Source organism: Aulonocara stuartgranti (assembly GCF_965226115.1).
Source record: "Aulonocara stuartgranti genome assembly, chromosome: 7".
NCBI lineage: Eukaryota > Metazoa > Chordata > Actinopteri > Cichliformes > Cichlidae > Aulonocara > Aulonocara stuartgranti.
Window position 1 is genome coordinate 33,601,417 of NC_138945.1, and position 17,728 is coordinate 33,619,144.

The 17,728-nt window shown below is 41.5% G+C and overlaps 1 protein-coding gene across 3 annotated transcripts; it reads left to right on the forward strand.

Annotated features, from left to right (window-relative positions):
• Positions 1-300: 300 nt before the first annotated feature.
• On the forward strand, positions 301-16,271 carry gtf3c4 (general transcription factor IIIC, polypeptide 4). 3 transcript variants are annotated; one of them, XM_082542769.1, is made up of 5 exons: positions 301-615; positions 8,754-10,490; positions 11,792-11,922; positions 12,413-12,501; positions 16,025-16,271. In XM_082542769.1, the coding sequence occupies exons 1-5, from the start codon at positions 325-327 to the stop codon at positions 16,087-16,089; spliced, it is 2,313 nt and encodes a 770-aa protein (XP_082398895.1). In that variant the 5' UTR covers positions 301-324; the 3' UTR covers positions 16,090-16,271. The 3 variants fall into 3 exon arrangements, with proteins under 3 accessions (XP_082398895.1, XP_082398896.1, XP_082398897.1); XM_082542770.1 differs by lacking the exon at positions 301-615 and adding an exon at positions 4,959-5,315; XM_082542771.1 differs by lacking the exon at positions 301-615 and adding an exon at positions 6,273-6,836.
• Positions 16,272-17,728: the final 1,457 nt, after the last annotated feature.

A 17,728-nucleotide genomic window follows, 5' to 3' on the forward strand; every position in this document is an offset into this window, starting at 1 on the left:
TGCATATAAAAATCATATAAAAGCATTTTTGATGCTTTAATTTATTAGCAGTGTTTTAAAGCATTATGGAAAGGTATGTTTCTTAGACAATCCATACCTTTTCTTTACAGTGAAATGTAGTGTTTCGGTTATTTTGTCACTTGATGTTAATGTTGCTGAATTTTTATTTTTAATATTTTTTTATTCTTATTATTTTATTATTTATTTCATTATTATTATGTGTGCTAAATGACTTGATAAAAGTCAATTTTATAATCGGCGGAGGAAGCTCCTCACTTTTCTCCTCCCGCGCTTGTCTGACGTCACTTCCGCCGCCCAGAAAACATGGCGGCTGCCAGTACCTGTGATTCGGTGCACACCCTGCCCAAAAACGTAGTCATTAAGACTGAACCAGAAGCGGAGGATGTGTCGGTCAAGCGGGAGCCCGTCGTTCCTCTCATTGCCCCGGTCAGCGGACTCCAGCCTCTCTCGTGGTCGCAGGACCACCGTCTGGCTGTGTGCACCTCCAGTTCCCTGGCGGTGATGGAGCTGGTGTGCGACGTCCACAACAACAAACAGGACCTAACGCTGCACAGGACTTCAATCCCCGTCCCAGCCGAGGAATACAAACTGCGGGTAAGCGACCGCATACAGTCGCCTGTTACCTGCTAACACCAACACGTTATAAGAGGGAAATATCAGAACCCATGCAGCTCTGTAGCTTTAGCTTACTGAGCTGATGTGGTGTTTACAAGTCACGTGCTCCACTGTTTTGATTGGGAAACAATAACTTCTTCTGCGGGAAGCTCACCTTTATTTTACTTATTTATTTTTTAAATTTCAGTTTAGTTTGGGCTAGTTTAGTTTTTGTTTGAAAACGTAGGAGTACAGAGTGGGGAACTGTGGTGCTGCATGAGGAAGTCCGGAGTAGCAGAGAAGTATGTGGGGGTGGTGCAGGACATGCACGAGGGATCTGCTCAGAGCCCCTTCTTGTTTGCAGCGGTGATGGACAGATTGATAATGTCAGTCAGGAATCTCCGTGGACTGTGATGTTTGCAATGACATTGCGAGAGTAAAGAGCAGGTGGAAGAGAGCCTGGAGAGGTGGAGGTATACTGTGGAGCAAAGAGGAAAGACATAATACATGTGTGAGTGAGAGGGAGACTGGTGTAGAGCAGGGCAATATGACCAAAAATATTTATCACGATATACATTTGAAAATTTGCGATAACAATATAATTGACGATATAATTGACACTAGACAAAATACTTTACAACTCCACAACTTTATTAGTGCAAAAAAACAAAACCCATCAATGTATTTTCACTTAAACAAGCAGCTGGTTTTTTTTTTTTATGTGCATTAAATTTATATAAAAATTAACAGTGGAAATGCAAATTCCTTGCTGACAGTTTAACCAAACCTAGTGGAAATTGGCCGACATATCCTCAGCATAACCTTATATCCACAAAACTTAAAAAGACGTCATACACGCACAACACGGTAATATTATATCGAAGCGCAGTACAGATCACTCCGCGAGGCTCCTGCCTACGTTAGCCGTAATGCTCCGACAATCCATCAAACTGTGCGGTTCGTAGCTTAGCAAAGTCATACTGAAAGGTTTAGGCATGTGCAGGGGATAGATACAGTGGCTTGCAAAAGTATTCGGCCCCCTTGAACTTTTCCACATTTTGTCACATTACAACCACAAACATGAATCAATTTTATTGGAATTCCACGTGAAAGACCGATACAAAGTGGTGTACACGTGAGAAGTGGAACGAAATTCATACATGATTCCAGACTTTTTTTTTTTTTTTTTGTAAACCATTCCATTGTTGCCCTGGCTTTATGTTTAGGGTCGTTGTCCTGCTGGAAGCTGAACCTCTCAAATCTTTTGCAGACTCCAAGAGGTTTTCTTCCAAGATTGCCCTGTATTTGGCTCCATCCATCTTCCCATAAACTCTGACCAGCTTCCCTGTCCCTGCTGAAGAGAAGCACCCCCAGAGCATGATGCTGCCACCACCATATTTGACAGTGGGGATGGTGTGTTCAGAGTGATGTGCAGTGTTAGTTTTCCGCCACACATAGCGTTTTGCATTTTGGCCAAAAAGTTCCATTTTGGTCTCATCTGACCAGAGCACCTTCTTCCACATGTTTGCTGTGTCCCCCACATGGCTTGTTGCAAACTGCAAACGGGACTTCTCATGGTTTTCTGTTAACAATGGCTTTCTTCTTGCCACTCTTCCATAAAGGCCAACTTTATGCAGTGCACGACTAGTAGTTGTCCTATGGACAGATTCCCCCACCTGAGCTGTAGATCTCTGCAGCTCGTCCCGAGTCACCATGGGCCTCTTGGCTGCATTTCTGATCAGCGCTCTCCTTGTTCGGCCTGTGAGTTTAGGTGGACGGCCTTGTCTTGGTAGGTTTACAGTTGTGCCATACTCCTTCCATTTCTGAATGATGGCTTGAACAGTCCTCCGTGGGATGTTCAAGGCTTGGGAAATCTTTTTGTAGCCTAAGCCTGCTTTAAATTTCTCAATAATTTTATCCCTGACCTGTCTGGTGTGTTCTTTGGACTTCATGGTGTTGCTGCTCCCAATATTCTCTTGGACAACCTCTGAGGCCGTCACAGAGCAGCTGTATTTGTACTGACACTAGATTACACACAGGTGCACTCTATTTAGTCATTAGCACTCATCAGGCAATGTCTATGGGCAACTGACTGCACTCAGACCAAAGGGGCTGAATAATTACGCACACCCCACTTTGCAGTTATTTATTTGTAAAACATGTTTGGAATCATGCATGAATTTCGTTCCATTTCTCACGTGTACACCACTTTGTGTTGGTCTTTCACGTGGAATTCCAATAAAATTGATTCATGTTTGTGGCTGTAATGTGACAAAATGTGGGAAAGTTCAAGGGGGCCGAATACTTTTGCAAGCCACTGTATATATGGATATAAAGGAAAACAGGAAGAGTTAACTATAACTGCCTCAAACCATGTTAACCAAGGTTAATAGCTACTCTTATAGCTATACTAAATACACTGCAAGACAGTCATTCATTAACCGAGGAACAAAAGAAAGAGTATAACTGCTAAACAGTTGACCTTAAGAGCAACTAGCCTTGAAACTCTTCAGGAGTTTTGCAATATTGTCACATCATAAAACAGAAAAAAAATGTTTTCTTGCTGGGATGTTTTATCTTCGGTTGAGCCTTTTAACCAGCTGTTTAAGGCCCTGCTTTTCCACCATGTAACTACGGTACTCTTCCTGTCATGTAGGGTACAGCTAACTAGCTCACATCTGTCCACTTATGTCTACTAATCAAGGTAGACTAAATCAGCTGTTTAATGTTGTTTCTAAACGAGATTTTCAAACATTGCTTCATATTCATAAATGAATGTGGGAAATAAATAAACTCTTAGGTTCTTCCCTCAGTCTCCCTCATGTCTCCTCTTGTGATCAGAGCTTTACATACAGTTGGGCCCATAGGTTTTTGTGGTTTGCACCCTGTATTAAACCCTTTGTGTTTGCATTCATGAAGGCGTCTCTTGATTTTAGACTTTCACAATGGCAAGCGAATGTTCTTGACTCAGCTAAGTGCTGGTTTTTCTAGACCTTGGAATTAATTTTGTCGTCTTGAACTTCATGATGTCATCTTTGGTCTTTTTGTTTCTGAGTTGGGCAGTGCATTTTTTCTTTTTAAGAATGCACCAGGTTACTGATTTGGATTTGGCCACTGCTGAAGTTTTTTTTTTTGTGTGTGTGTCTCTGCTACGTTTGTTTTGTTTTTCAACCTAGTAATGCTTTCTTTAACTTGCATGGGCACCTCTGAACAGCAGAACTCCATATCCTCGATTTGCTTAATTTGTTATGAAATAACAAAGGAACAGGTCTCCCCTGGCCATGAAACTGCTTGCCAGTGACATGAAACTGCGATTTGGGCAACAGTGCTTAAAAATGGCTGTACTCTAAACAGTTGATGCAGTATTTTTGTGAAACCCCTTTAAATGATGGTGTATGAAGTATGCACTTTCGTCACATTACAGGCCTGAAGCACAAAAATGGCTTGTAACACATTCCCAATTGTTTGCATTGTGTGTTCAACTTATTGACCCATTAGCTTTGTGCAAGACCTTTCAGAGCATGATCACTGCTCACAAATTATTAAAGTCATTGCTTCAGTAAATAAATAACATATAAATAGGTGATCACAAACTGATATGTGTTACTCCTGTAACGGTGTTGATGTTTGTTTTCTCATTAAACAAATTGTGTACACATGTCTCAGAAAGGGAGCCAATCACTTTTGTGCTATTAGTTTGGCAGTGGTGAATGTTTCTGTATTTTCATTATTTACTAAAGCGCAGGGAAGATAATCAAAGTAATAGAATACAAATGCTGATTTTAAACAAACAAAAAAACGAGAGAAACAATTTTGTTGTGGTAAATTTGTCTCTTCGCAGCTGCTCTTGTGTATAAACATGAGTGCTTTTAGGTTTCGTCTCCAGTCCAAAAATCCACTTGGCAGATACATTGTTGGACCTAGCTGAATTTTATAATCCACTAGGCACGGTGGCAGACAGGCAAAGTTTCCAGCTGTCAATGGCTGATATGAATAACTGCTTTTTAATGGGAGGTACTGAGCTGGGAGCTGTAGACTGTGGCTCACAAAGCATGGCTTGGTTTTTTTTAGAGGCCATGATATTGTCTGTATAATAGTACAGCCACCCAGGAGGCTGTTTTCTGTGGTGAAGCTGGGCCATGATGTTCACCATTTACCTAAAATGATCCTGCATTAAAAAATGAGATAACAAAACTTAGATATCTCTAATTTATTCATTGCAGTCTGTTTGGTTATACTGCGTCTATCCTGTTTGTCCAGTTTGTTGACATAAAACTTTTTCTAGGTTTTACTCGCTGTTAGAGCTGGGCGATAGAACGATAACGATATGTATCGCGATATAACTTTTACTCGATAGAGAAATTAAACTATCGCGATAGACCTCGCCGCTCTTGTCCTCTTAAAAAAAAGAAAAAAGAAAAAAAAAAAAGGTCAGCCAATCCAAATTAAGTAGCGCAGAGCCGAACCAATCACAGCCACAGCGTCACGTCGTGTGACTTGTTACATACAGCACAAGTGCCAAGCCGCACATGTGTTTGTTTGGGAAGCAGCCAGCGGGTAATGGAGCCAGCGCGTAATGGAGGAAATGAGTGTGCCGACTAGAAAAATCTACCGAGCGTGACCGAAGAGAAAACAGATGATGGTTCCAATGCCGGAGAGATTGTCGAACAGAAGAGCCATAGAAGTTCCGTAGTGTGAAGGTATTTCGGCTATTTCAAGTCTGACAAAAAAACAGAGTAGCGTGCACTGTAAATTGTGCCGAAAGCAAGTCTGGAAATACAATAAACTGGTGCATGCGTCACACTGTGCGCCACGTTATTGTTTCGGTGAAATGAATTTCTACAATACTGTTACTGTTAATTCTACTCTCTGCAGTGTTTAAATGCTTACATATACACACAGTTACTGTCCGTCCACACATACGACTCGGTTCTGCTTCTATGCCCCAGCTTTGTTTACTTTTTCCCACCGAGGCTTCTAGACTTCTGATTGGGCAACATTTCTGCACGGTTAGGAATCTAGCGCCACCTGCTGCTTTGGCATGTTCATAGCAGCGTTTTCTTTCATTTCTCCCTTTATGTGTGGACGGGATTATTTTTAAAACGAAAACGGAAAATCTCCGTTTTCAAAAATACCCGTGTACGTGTGGACGTAGCCTCAGTCTCTGACTGGAAGCGCTAATTCGTCATTCGGTTTTTGTCAGACTAAAGTAACTGTTAAAACTGTTTGAAAAGCTAAGCTATACAACAAGGAGAGATTGAGAATTTCCTTTTAGTTCTCAGTTTATTTGATATTGACAAAAGTTAGTCAGTTTTGTCTGTTCTTCTGTAAAACAAACTGAGATTTATTTTTAGAATTAATATTTTGTTTCTAAGTGGAATTGACAATTTAGTCTGTTTCGTTTGTTCTATTTTGAAACTTAAACGCTTTAGCGGCTGCCTTTTGTGTAGTTTGCAATATTTGCCTTTATTTATCTGAAAAAGTCTCATGTTCCTTAAGTACATCTACCCTGTTGAACTTATTATGGGAAATAAATATTTAAATTAAAACAAGCTGCTGATTATTTCACATTTTACTTGTGAGCAACGGCACATTTAAATCTTACAAATATAGTTATTTGACTTATATCGTGATAGATATCGTTATCGCCTGAAATGAAAAAAACATATCGTGATTAGGGCTGCCACGATTTGTCGACTAGTCACGATTACGTCGACTATCAAAATCGTCGACGACTGATTTAATAGTCGACGTGTCGTTTGAAGCTTTGTAAGATCGCAAAAGACGCAGGAATAATAGCAGGATTTAAGAGTGTAATAACGGACTGAAACAGAAGATGGCAGCACTGCATGTACAAGGATGCCAGCTGCCGTTAAACCCCGAAGAAGAAGAAGCAGCTGTGTCCCAGAATTCATAGCGCGGCCCAGCTTAGTTTCCAACAATGGCGGTAGCTAGTTAGTTTTAATATTACTCTTATTATTCTTTCTGGGTCACAAAATAAACGTTTAACATATTTTCAGGCGAGAATGTAGCTGTGTAAACCTCAAATATCGGCTCAGTTTATCAGGACACCACATATTTTCAAAAGCGCTCTGACGTTTTCGGAGACGTCTGTTACCCACTAGCTCGATAGCTAGCCGGGGGCTAGGTCACTAGCGCCGTGAGAACACCGGACTCCCGGCAAATTGTTTTCAAACCCACCGCCGTCTTTCGCGACTCAGGTTAAATATATATGAGTCACTTAGATAAATTAAAAATGTTGTTGTTTGGCTTTTTTTTTTTTTTTTTTTTTTTAGTATTTTATTTGTTCCTGAGTAAATCGGTTTGGCTGAGATTAAAGTTATAGTTTTTACACAGCTGAATAAACGTCAAGCAGACAGCTGATTATCAGAAGTGTGAGATGCTGGAGAATATACTCCGGTGTCCTGTTATATTTTAGATAGCAAGGAGTTTATTAAACTTTACCAAAACAATCTGCAAATTTCATTAAAATTAAATAAACTATCATCTTGTCTTTATTTTTAGTTAGCACCTTAAAAGCTTAAAGCTGTAAGCTAATGATAGTTATATAAGAGCAGATGCTGCTGGTGCAATAAGCTGTAGTTTTACGTCCAGTGGATGATGATCTGATTAGTCGACTAATCGCATAAATAATCGGTGACTAGTCGACTATCAAAATAATCGTTTGTGGCAGCCCTAATCGTGATATGAAAAAATCTCATATTGCCCAGCTCTACTCGCTGTAGAGCAGCAATAATTAGGTGGTTATTTCATTAGATGATTCACAGAAAATGGATCATCAGTGCTTTGGTAACAGTTTTAGCCTTTTCTGTGGAAATACCACTTATTAAGCTAAAACCTGATGATGATTTTGTTGCTTAACAGAAGAAATAAATGATTGCTAAAAAGAGATCATTACAGCTAATTATATGTAGTGCTTCTAATGCTTTTTTAACATCTAGCAGTGCATACTGACATTCAGATGTGCACATAGAAAAATGATATATATATAAGTGCATTTATATGTGAGATAAATGCACACTTTTTGAATAGTTTTCAAAAATACTGTTTATATGGTGCTTCTCTGTAAATCTTTGCAATATTGCAACATTTCTAAGGACTTTGTGGTAGGTCTTGAGTTGTAGCTGATGACGTTACTTCTGTTCTGCTCTCACTTTGCATAGTTTTCTTGCATATTTTGCAAAGTATTCAGCTCTTTTGGATGTTGTTGAAGTTGCTCCTTTTTTTCTGTATTTAATCTGTATTCTAATTTTTGCCTCATAACTTTTGCACTGTCCACTTCCTGCTGTGACAAAACAAATTTCCCACGTGTGGGACTAATAAAGGTTATCTTATCTTATCTTATCTTATCTTATCTTATCTTATCTTATCATCATCAGAGGCTGATGATGTGGCTCTTGTGCTGTTGTTGTAGGTGCATAGGAATGTAAACATGTGCCATCCCTATGTCACTGACACCAAGATATAATGCTTTTATATCACGTGAAAATTTTATATCTGCGTTATAGCAGATGCTATGATATGGCACGTTCCTTGTAGCCTGAGCAAGTCTGGCATAAAGAACCAGTTTTCTGCCTGTAGCAGGGTGTTGTTACAGTGGCCCCCCCAAGCTGAGACAACCTGTAAGAAAACAAAACAGGAAGGGCTGGGGCATGTTGGCTTGATGATATAAAATATCATAGTAAAGCCAATACAAAAGTGCTTTAAACCGGCCTTATTTTCAATGGCCAGCAGGGGCAACACGTGTGTATAATATTTGTATGGGAATCTATGGGGAAATCAGCCCTCTTGTGCCTTACTTTTCTGACCCAAGTTAATACTTTGCTGTTTGATTTCATGGGTCAAGTCATGGGGATTAAAACATCAAATTAATTTAGGCAATTATCGACATTTTTGGAGTCAGCGGGATTATCCAGGGTATGCTCATTGGATGTCCACTCTGCTGATCCACCCTCAGTCCTCACATTTGGTCAAAGCACCAAAAATGGCAGTAGTGTAAACACACAGCTTTTCAGATGAAGTGTTGGTGGTTTATCAAATAAAACATTTCTGCACATGAAATTAAGAACAAACTTGACTTTATAATCCTTAAATATATGTTGTTTTTGCCTTTTAAGGTGGGGCCATCAGTAGAGCTGTCTGAAGCAATGGTGAAGTTCGCTACACATCCAGATCCCACAGTAAGGCAAGCATTTTTGGCTGACAGCGTGATCAACCCATCAGTAGGCGTGCACAAAGGAATAAAGTACGCCAGCTGGTCTCCGTTGGGTTGTGACTCGAGTGGACGCTGCTTGCTCGCTTGCCTAACGCTTGACCACAGACTTACCATTCATAACAGCCACAAGCGTCTTGAGTGGAACACGCTAGTTGATCTTACTAAAAAGTACAGCGAGAGGCTAAAAGAGCGGAATTATGCCAGAAAGGATGACAAGCTGCCGCAGACTAACTTACAGGACTTTGACGAGCTGCAGCGGCGTTTCCGTATGCAGACGCCACTGAGAATGGAGTGGTCGAGTATTTACACGATTAAACAGGTTCAGCCGGACAACACGGGCGTAGACTTAGAGATGGTCCTCCTCGCTGTCTTGATGGAAAACGGTGACCTCGTCTTGTGGAAGTTTGTGTTGCCTTTTACAGACGGGGCAGATGTCACGTTTTATGACACCATCGAATCAGGCGTGACCAGACCAAGTGACTTAGCGTGGTGGGAGTATGAAAACGCAGATCGTCGCATGAGCGGCCTGATCGTCGGCAGTGAGGTGGGACCCGTCAAGATCATGCCAGTCAGCCTGTCGGGAGTAAAGGGGTACTTCACCCTCCGACACCCCGTCATCCTGTGGAAGGAGTGCGATGAAATCGCTGTTGAAAACCTCAAATGTGTCCCGATGATCCACCCGATACATAAATCCAGCTGCAGCCTCATCGTCGCATCACGTGGCTGCTACGTCTTTTGGTGTTTACTTGTGATTTCCCCAGCTGGACTAAATGTACACAACTCTCACGTGGCTGGGCTGCACTCCCTTCCTGTAGTCTCCCTGGCGGTCAGTCAACAAGGTGTCGCGGTGTACACTTGTTCCACAGACGGGTGGATTAAAAAGCTGACGCCAACTTTTACAGAGAGCACTTTAATATTTAAGCAGGAGGAAATGATGCGACCAGAGAACCTCACGGGGAGGAGGATACACGGGATTGCAGTGAGCCGCAACGGAGCATATATTGCACTTGTCAGCACGCAAGGTATGGTTGATGGCTATCATCCAGTTAACAGGACTTACCAGGTTCACTTTGTGACCTTAAAAACTCCAGAAGCCGCAGCAGCGTTGTTGCTCAGGTCTCCTACGCAGAACTTGTATAAAATGGCCGACCTGCTCGACCTGGTGAGGTGGCAGATTTTGAAAAACAAGTCCATCCCTGCATCACTGCAGGACGAGCTCGATCAAAAGATCCGGGAAGCGGACTCTCCTTACTTGTGGCGGTTCAAGCTCTTTTTGGTGCGAATACTTCACCAGTCACTGCAGTCACCTAACACAGAAAACAACTGGAAACCTGCAAAAGAGGGAAGCAAGGTGTTCATAAGAGATGCGGAAGAGGAGGATGGAGAAGACAAAGAAGGTGCTGTGAAAGAGGAAGGTGAGCCCGGAGGAGAAAAACTGGAGAAGGAGGAAAATCAGGAGGAGCAAAGGGCAGAGGTACAGGCTTGGATGAACACCGTAGAGACTCACTTGATGAGAGAAAACATGAAGAAGGTGTTAGGGGTGGTGTACCTCAATACCTGGCTAGCAGAGAACATTAGCATACCCACCTGTGGCCTGGTGGAGTATCTCTCTAAAGACACCAACGACAGAGCATCAGAGGTAATGACTCGCGTGTTATTTTTTTCTACTTAAGACACCACTGCACGTTCTTTTGGTTTGGTTTTCCTGAATACAGCGCTGTAAAAAGTATTTGAAAAGCTTAAATGTTTCAGATCATTTAAAAAATGTTAGTAGTAGTCAAAGGACAGAGTTTTTACGTGATCATTTAAAAAGAACCTGTAGATTATAGAAACAAATTCAATGACATCTATCACTCTGGACAGTGTTACAAAACCATTTCTTAGGCTTTGGGGACTCCAGTGAACCACGGTGAGAGCAATGATCCACAAATGAGGAAAATTTGGAACAGTAGTAAACCTTCCCAGGAGTGGCCGGCCTACTAAAACATTTCATCAAAGACTCATCCAGGAAGTCACAAAAGAACCTAGAACAGCATCTAAAGAACTGCAGACCCCAATTACTTCTGTTGTTGCTTCATGACCCAGAAAATCCAATCCAAGCACCTAAATCCAATTGAGGTGCTTTGGCACGCCCATAAACAGGCCACCCTAGCTTGAAAACCCTTCAGTGCGGGTTGATTACAAAGAATAGTTGGCTAAGAATTCACTAAACTCATTACCAGTTTTCGTCGTGATGCATTCTCAATCATCCAGGTAAGTAAATTTCCAAAGATTGATGCAGCAACAACTCCACCTCATTGTTAGTCCATTTAAAAAAACTCTGTGCGTTTCCTCGACGTTTTGCCGCGACGTTTGAAAGAGCCGGAAAGTAAATAAACGGCAGACAGAAATGAGGCAGGCCGAATCGTCTTGTGTTTCACGCATGCGCAGTACTGGAACGTAAGCGTTTTCGGCCGTTTCAATGTGGACGCGCAACTCTGTGAAAACGACTGAAAACGCTAGTGTGGACGCGGAGCGTTTTCAGACAAAAACGCCGTTTTCAAATCTATCCGGGCTAGTGTGGATGTAGCCTCAGCTGACTGCAGGTTTCCTCAATTTTATAAACTGTACATTTGCATAATGACTGAAACCAGCCCATTACCAGTTATTGCAAATGTTTGATTGCAGTTACAATGGTTGCAAGGGTGGCGCAACCAGGTAAGTTTAGGGGGCTACTTTTTCCAAGAGGGTTTGGAAATTTTCTAACTTTTGTATTTACTCAGGTTTTGTTTATCTGAAACATGCAAGTCTGGCAAATATGTAGGAGGGGGATACTTGTTAGATGTAAGGCTGCAGTGGAAGAAACTTCTTTGACTTCTTTGCCTCCGCTATACAAGTTGGGAATGCTTGCATTGGTTGCTTTAATTCAGACCCTTTGGTCCTGCATGCTTTGTCCTTCAGGTCCTGATTGGCCACATCAAGAATAAGATGAACAAGCAGACGTTCTCGGAGCGCTGCAGCCTGTGTCAGGATGTGCTGCCCTTCACAGACCACAAACAAACCATGTGTAAAAATGGACACATGTGGCTCAGGTACGCACAAAATTCTTGAACAACTTTAGAAACTTAAAACGTCTAAGGATGGTTGTTTTTCTTAGCTTTAGCCTGACAGGATGAGTAGGTGCACCGTTGGTTCAGATGCCACAGCTGAGCCTGAGCGTTGGGACATGAATTGAATCTCAATGCCGAACGCCTTCTTTGACGGTTTATTTATCTTCTCGGAGCAGTAATCAAGGCTCCTTCCTTCTGATATTTACCCATGCAGCACTCTCATCGTCTCATAAATATCGTCTGTCAAACATTTCTCCTGCCTACTCTCTAGCTTGAACGTGGTGCCTCTGGTGGGCACTGAGGGGAAATCTGTGCCCGTCAGCTGCACCTCAGCACTGTTTCTGCTCTACTTTTATAATGCGTGTGTGTGTGTGTGTGTGTGTGTGTGTGTGTGTGTGTGTGTGTGTGTGTGTGTGTGTGTGACTGTCCCTGGCAGCCAGCTCTCTAATGTATTTCTTTCGGTCTCCTCCAGGTGTGCGTTGTCATACCAGGCCTGCCAGACGCTGACGTTCAGACGGTGCCTCCTGCTGGATAGCATCGCCAGACTGCCAGAGCCTGAGGGTAAGCGCCACTTTCCATCTCCCTCCACCTCCATTTCACAGTCGCGCTCTCGATCAGCCGTCTCCTCCTGTCACCTTCAACCTCAGCCTCTGCCGCTCGGATCAATGCTCGACATGTTGGATGACTGAGCCACACAAACATAATACTTATTAACTGTGACTGATTGCAGAAATTAGCACAGCGTCTTTTCTTTCTTTCTAGCCAGTGTGCTTTTGTATTTTCTTATAAGGCAAGAGTTGAGTTACTGGTCACAAAGCTCAGTCTTGTCACTTTCTCGGCTAGGACTTGAAATGTGTAGCTGGGGAATTCTGAATGCTGGAGCGGGAGTAAGTGATCTTTGCATGACTTCTTTAAGGTCGGTCAGCTCAGTAGGAGGGTAGAAATGTGCACTGACATGCACGTGCAACAATGCAATTAACAGAACGGGTGACTACTTTTTTTCTTTTTGCTTGTGCTTGTGAATTACTGAAGGGGTTAATACTTTGATACTCAGGGGAGAAAAAAACAAAACTATCCGAGGTTCCAGTGAGGAGGAGACACGTTAGTCCTGATTTCTTAAGTAAACGATAACCTGGATTAGAAAAACTTGTTGGCAGTGGAAAGCTGATTTCCACTGCCATGTGTACAGTTAGATGGATTTCTAATCAGCCTGTTCACAACAGACTGTAAACAGAAACACAGGTGTGACAGCAGAGCTGCGGGATGAAAGAGGAGATGAATGCATTACATACATCATTACTATATAATGCATGTAAACATGTTTTCTGATTGCCTTTATATCTGAAATAATGATTGCATTCTGTTTCCTCATAAAAGTCCTAAAGGAAAGAATTAAGTTTACAAAAGCCTTAAGTATTGTCTCGAGCCCGCAGTCGACTGTGCAGGCAAGCCAGCAAAGGTTTCTGTATCAGTCTGGGGGTGTCCCGACCACAGTGACATTGCTGACTGCTGCTCACTCATTAGGTACGAGCTCTACATCGATTCTGATAAGGAGTCATTACAGTACACAATTGTAACATTAGAATTTAGGATTTAAATATACTGCTTAAACATAGGGGAATTGTACTGTATGCTAACAAATAATTGTTATCTTTATAATTGTTTTCCTCATACCATACGTTCCTCATGCCTTCTTTATATTTTGACCATTACAGTAATAATTTGCATTCTTTTAATGGTCTTAAAAAGCCTGAAACGCAGAAAGCCTCGGTGAGTCTGTGGAACGTTTATTGCATCTAAGTAATCTGATTATCAGACGTTTACTATTTACTCAAACTGATTAAGAAGATTTCTGTCTGTGGTCATTGTATCCAGTATTTCAGTTTCTTTAATTGGATTTGGGGAAAGTATGATTTGCTTCACATTAAATGTAGGAAACCCTCTTACATATTTATGTTCGGATATATTTGTAAGTTAGAGATCTTTGCTCTGCATTGGTTTTACAGTACATGTCTCTATGACATGTAATGTACACATCATCATAATAGCCTATAAATGGGTGGAGGTAAGCTCAATAATGATACAAATGAGAGAAAAATATATTATTCTACATAAACACAGAAGTGGGAAAAGAGCAGGCTCTGTGGTCCTGCAGGGGGAAAAATGATCTCAGGTCTTTATCAAACCTGCCTGAGGGGCAGCTCTGCTGGTCATCCCAGCCTATCTGAGCTAATGAGTGACAGGTCTGTGCAGTTGTGGCATCTGTCAAAATCAGCATCACCCCCCACTTGTCTAAAAACATCTTTAGGATGTTTGCCTTCTTTATAGTTCCTATTTCACTATTTTTATTATTATCACAGCAGTTTCTGTTTGGAATAAAAACCCTTTTATACATGAAATTCTTAAAAACAATTTAGAAGCTCTATGTCTGACAGCAAAAGACAAAAAAACCTACATTAATATTAAATATATGGCATTAAATAATTAGAGATAAACAAACCAGCCATGTTGCCATCTTGAATATGCCCGAGACACTACAGTCTGTGCAGCAGACAGGAGGCCGTTTCCCCCGCTGAGCCACTGCACATCATGTCTGTGAGATCTAACTTTAGTCGTGGGTGTTTTGGGATCACAAAGAAGAATTTTCTTTTCCCCTAAGTCCTGCCTCACTGATGAGTGTGAGATAATGCACTTTCACAGTAAACTTCCTAATTTAGTCATTTCTTATCTCTCACATACTTCATTAGAAAGCCCTGTTCTATACTTCTACGTCAATAGCAAACATGAGGTTAAAATTAGTTTTTTCAGTATTGTACAGTGGGATAAATACAATTTTTAACCCGTTTTATTCATTGCGGGTTAATTTACTCAAGCATAGATGTTTTTGTTTAACCAGTGGTCAGAAACTCTGACAAATGTTATAGATGTTTTAGAAAAGTAAGCCGTTTCCTTCGCATTACTTCTAACAAATGTTGGAAGACAATGCAGACTGACCATCGCTTACACTTGTCCTGTCTTGCGTGTAGAAAGCAGCAGGAGAGAAGCATGCTCTCATTACAGGAAGCGCTTAGTTTGTCAGACCAGTGTGTGCAAGGGGCGGCTCACTTAATTGTGGTGTGTCGTGAAAAGTTTAGGGCTAAGTTTGTTAATTTTTCATCCATATTTTCTCACCTGAATTTTTCTTTTTGGTGCTTTAGTATTAGACTATGCATGCACACTAACAATGAATTGTAATGTATTTTAATTAATGTAAATGACACTGAATAACAACTGTGAATGTGCAGGATAAAGCTTCAGCTTAATGTATGCGTACTTTTATATAACGTATTAGAATAGGCCGGCCTCCCAGTACCACTAATGAAGACTCAACAAAACACAAATAAAAATGTAGAGTTCACAAACAATAGTGATCATACCCCAGTTTTGAATGCTCAGCATATAAAAATGGTTATTACACAATTATTAAATATGTTTGCGTTCCATTGCAGTCCATTTTTATTGTATCTCATCACCTACTTCTCCCCATCTTTTGATATCAAACCCTTTCTTTCTTTGTCTGAACTACAGTTCGTGTCTCGAGGGCACAACACATTACCTCGGCTGTTCCAGCTCAAACTTCACTTGTATACTTACTTACTAAAAATGTTTATTATTTAGCCACATCCTTTTCTTAGGAATGGTGTGCACTATTGATTGTCCCACTTTTATTGCTTTAGTGGACAAGAACATTATCGATTTTTGTGTTTCTTATATAGAGAAAAGGGGTGTGGCACTACGCAGATTGCAAATAACGAGAGTACGACTGTGTTTGTAGAACGAGGATGTAACATATGCATGGCAGTGAGAACAAATTGGCCAGTGTGCACACTTAATGAATCCAGTGGTAAGTTTGCACATGCCCTTATTTTGTGCTCAATTGTATACTCGTAGTGCTTAATGAGGCCATTTTTTTTTGGGGGGGGGTCTTAAATTGTACTCCTGTCACCCTTCAAAGTCTCTGATATTAATATATACATAACCACATTAAATGAATTTGTTGTTCGTAATCTTGAGCACAAACAGAAGTTGTTTTGTTTCCCCACAGATCCAGAGTGGATAAAGAAGATACTGCAGGCACCCTGCACGCTCTGCGACTCGCCGATGATCTAGAGCTAAACGATCATTAAAACCTCAGGGCTTCCCCGCGACCTTCAGAGCTCGCCGCTCTGACACCGGGTCCAATCTTGTCAGACATCACTGCTTTTTTCTTTCTTAATTTTATATGTTTTGTTCATGTTTTTATTACTTTATATTGGTATGTTAAAAGAGCAAATAAAACGCTTTGAATATTTGTTGAAACTCTTATTTCACTCCAGTTACAAAGTGTGCAGTGCGTGCTTCCTGCCTCTAAACTTTTAAATTAATATTTTACGGAGGTAAAACATTTTGGAGTCAAACTTTACACATTTCTTTATTTTCCACCCCTCATCTAAAGCGAATTCCCACTCAGAGCAGTTTTTGGACAGAGATGCTCAGAAACAAAGTTTAAAATGTGGTTATATGTGGAGGTTTTTATTATTCAGTAGGACTTCAGGGCGCCATAAATAAGCTCCCTCATTTTCCTCATGTTGACTCTATTTCCAAACCTTTGGTGTAGTTTTTATTGCAAGTAAGTGGAACTTACTCTGCAAGTCCTATTTTAGTGGGTTTTTTCTTCTTCTCCTCTTTTTTTTTTTTTTTTTTTTGAGTGCAACAAATAATACACTCTGAATAATACATACTCTGGAAGAAACTCAACATACCTACTTTAATTGGCACTGTAAAACAATTTCCAAGCTCTGGGAGGAGGAGATGGAGGGTGGTGGTGCTCAGTCATTCTCTCAGATGAGGACTTCCGCTAATGTAAACGTAGAAGAGAAGAAGCGGCGAGGCAGATGAGATGAGCAAGAGGCAGAAAGAAAGCAAAAAGTGTGCTTAAAAACCCAGCGTGTCCCTCCCACGGGAGCCCGTTGTAATGAGATTCAGCAGTAATGAGGGACAGAACATGGCGCCAGATGTGATTCTAATTCTAATCAAGGACGGGAGGGTGGAGGTGATGGAGACGGGGGGTGTTAGGATAGAGAGCATATTGTTAAATACAATTAACCCTTTTTTCATATTTGGAGAGAACAAGGGCTGCAGGGTGGGGTTACAGGCTCAGCAGCGTGTTATCTGGCCCTCCTCCTTGTTGTGGAGACATGGAGGTCGGCTGCTGGTGATCAAAGAGGAAGCCGGAGCTGAGAGACCAGGCCGGCAGCAGAGCCTCTTCTCCACTGCGGCCTTACATCTCCAGGTCCGACAGGGGCGGGGTTGGGGCTGCCCTTCCTCTGGTGTCACCAGAGATGATAGCCTGCCCCCGGGCAAGGAGAGAGGAGGCAGCTCTGCTCCAAACTCTCGGGAGCTCATGAAAGGGAAGCTTTTTACTTTATTTTCCTAAGCCCACATTTCTCAGTTCAGTGGTGGCATTTATTGGCCCAAGACTCAGAAGACTCAGCGCATCGGTAGAAAAAAGGAGTGTCTCCCGTTTTGCTTGAAATTGAATCGCTTATCACATTATCCTGTGCAGTGCTGCAGGAGATGCCCTGGACTATTGTATGATTAGTTTGCTTTTAAGCTGCATAAGGCAGTCCTTTTTTTAAATGAACAGTGCCAAGGCTAATAAAGAACACAACTAGAACTCTCTTTAACTTCTGATGTGGCTTCTACAGTACTCCTCCTGAGGTCCACAAAGGGTTAAATGTTATTCCCGTGCTTTTACCCACAGATTTCC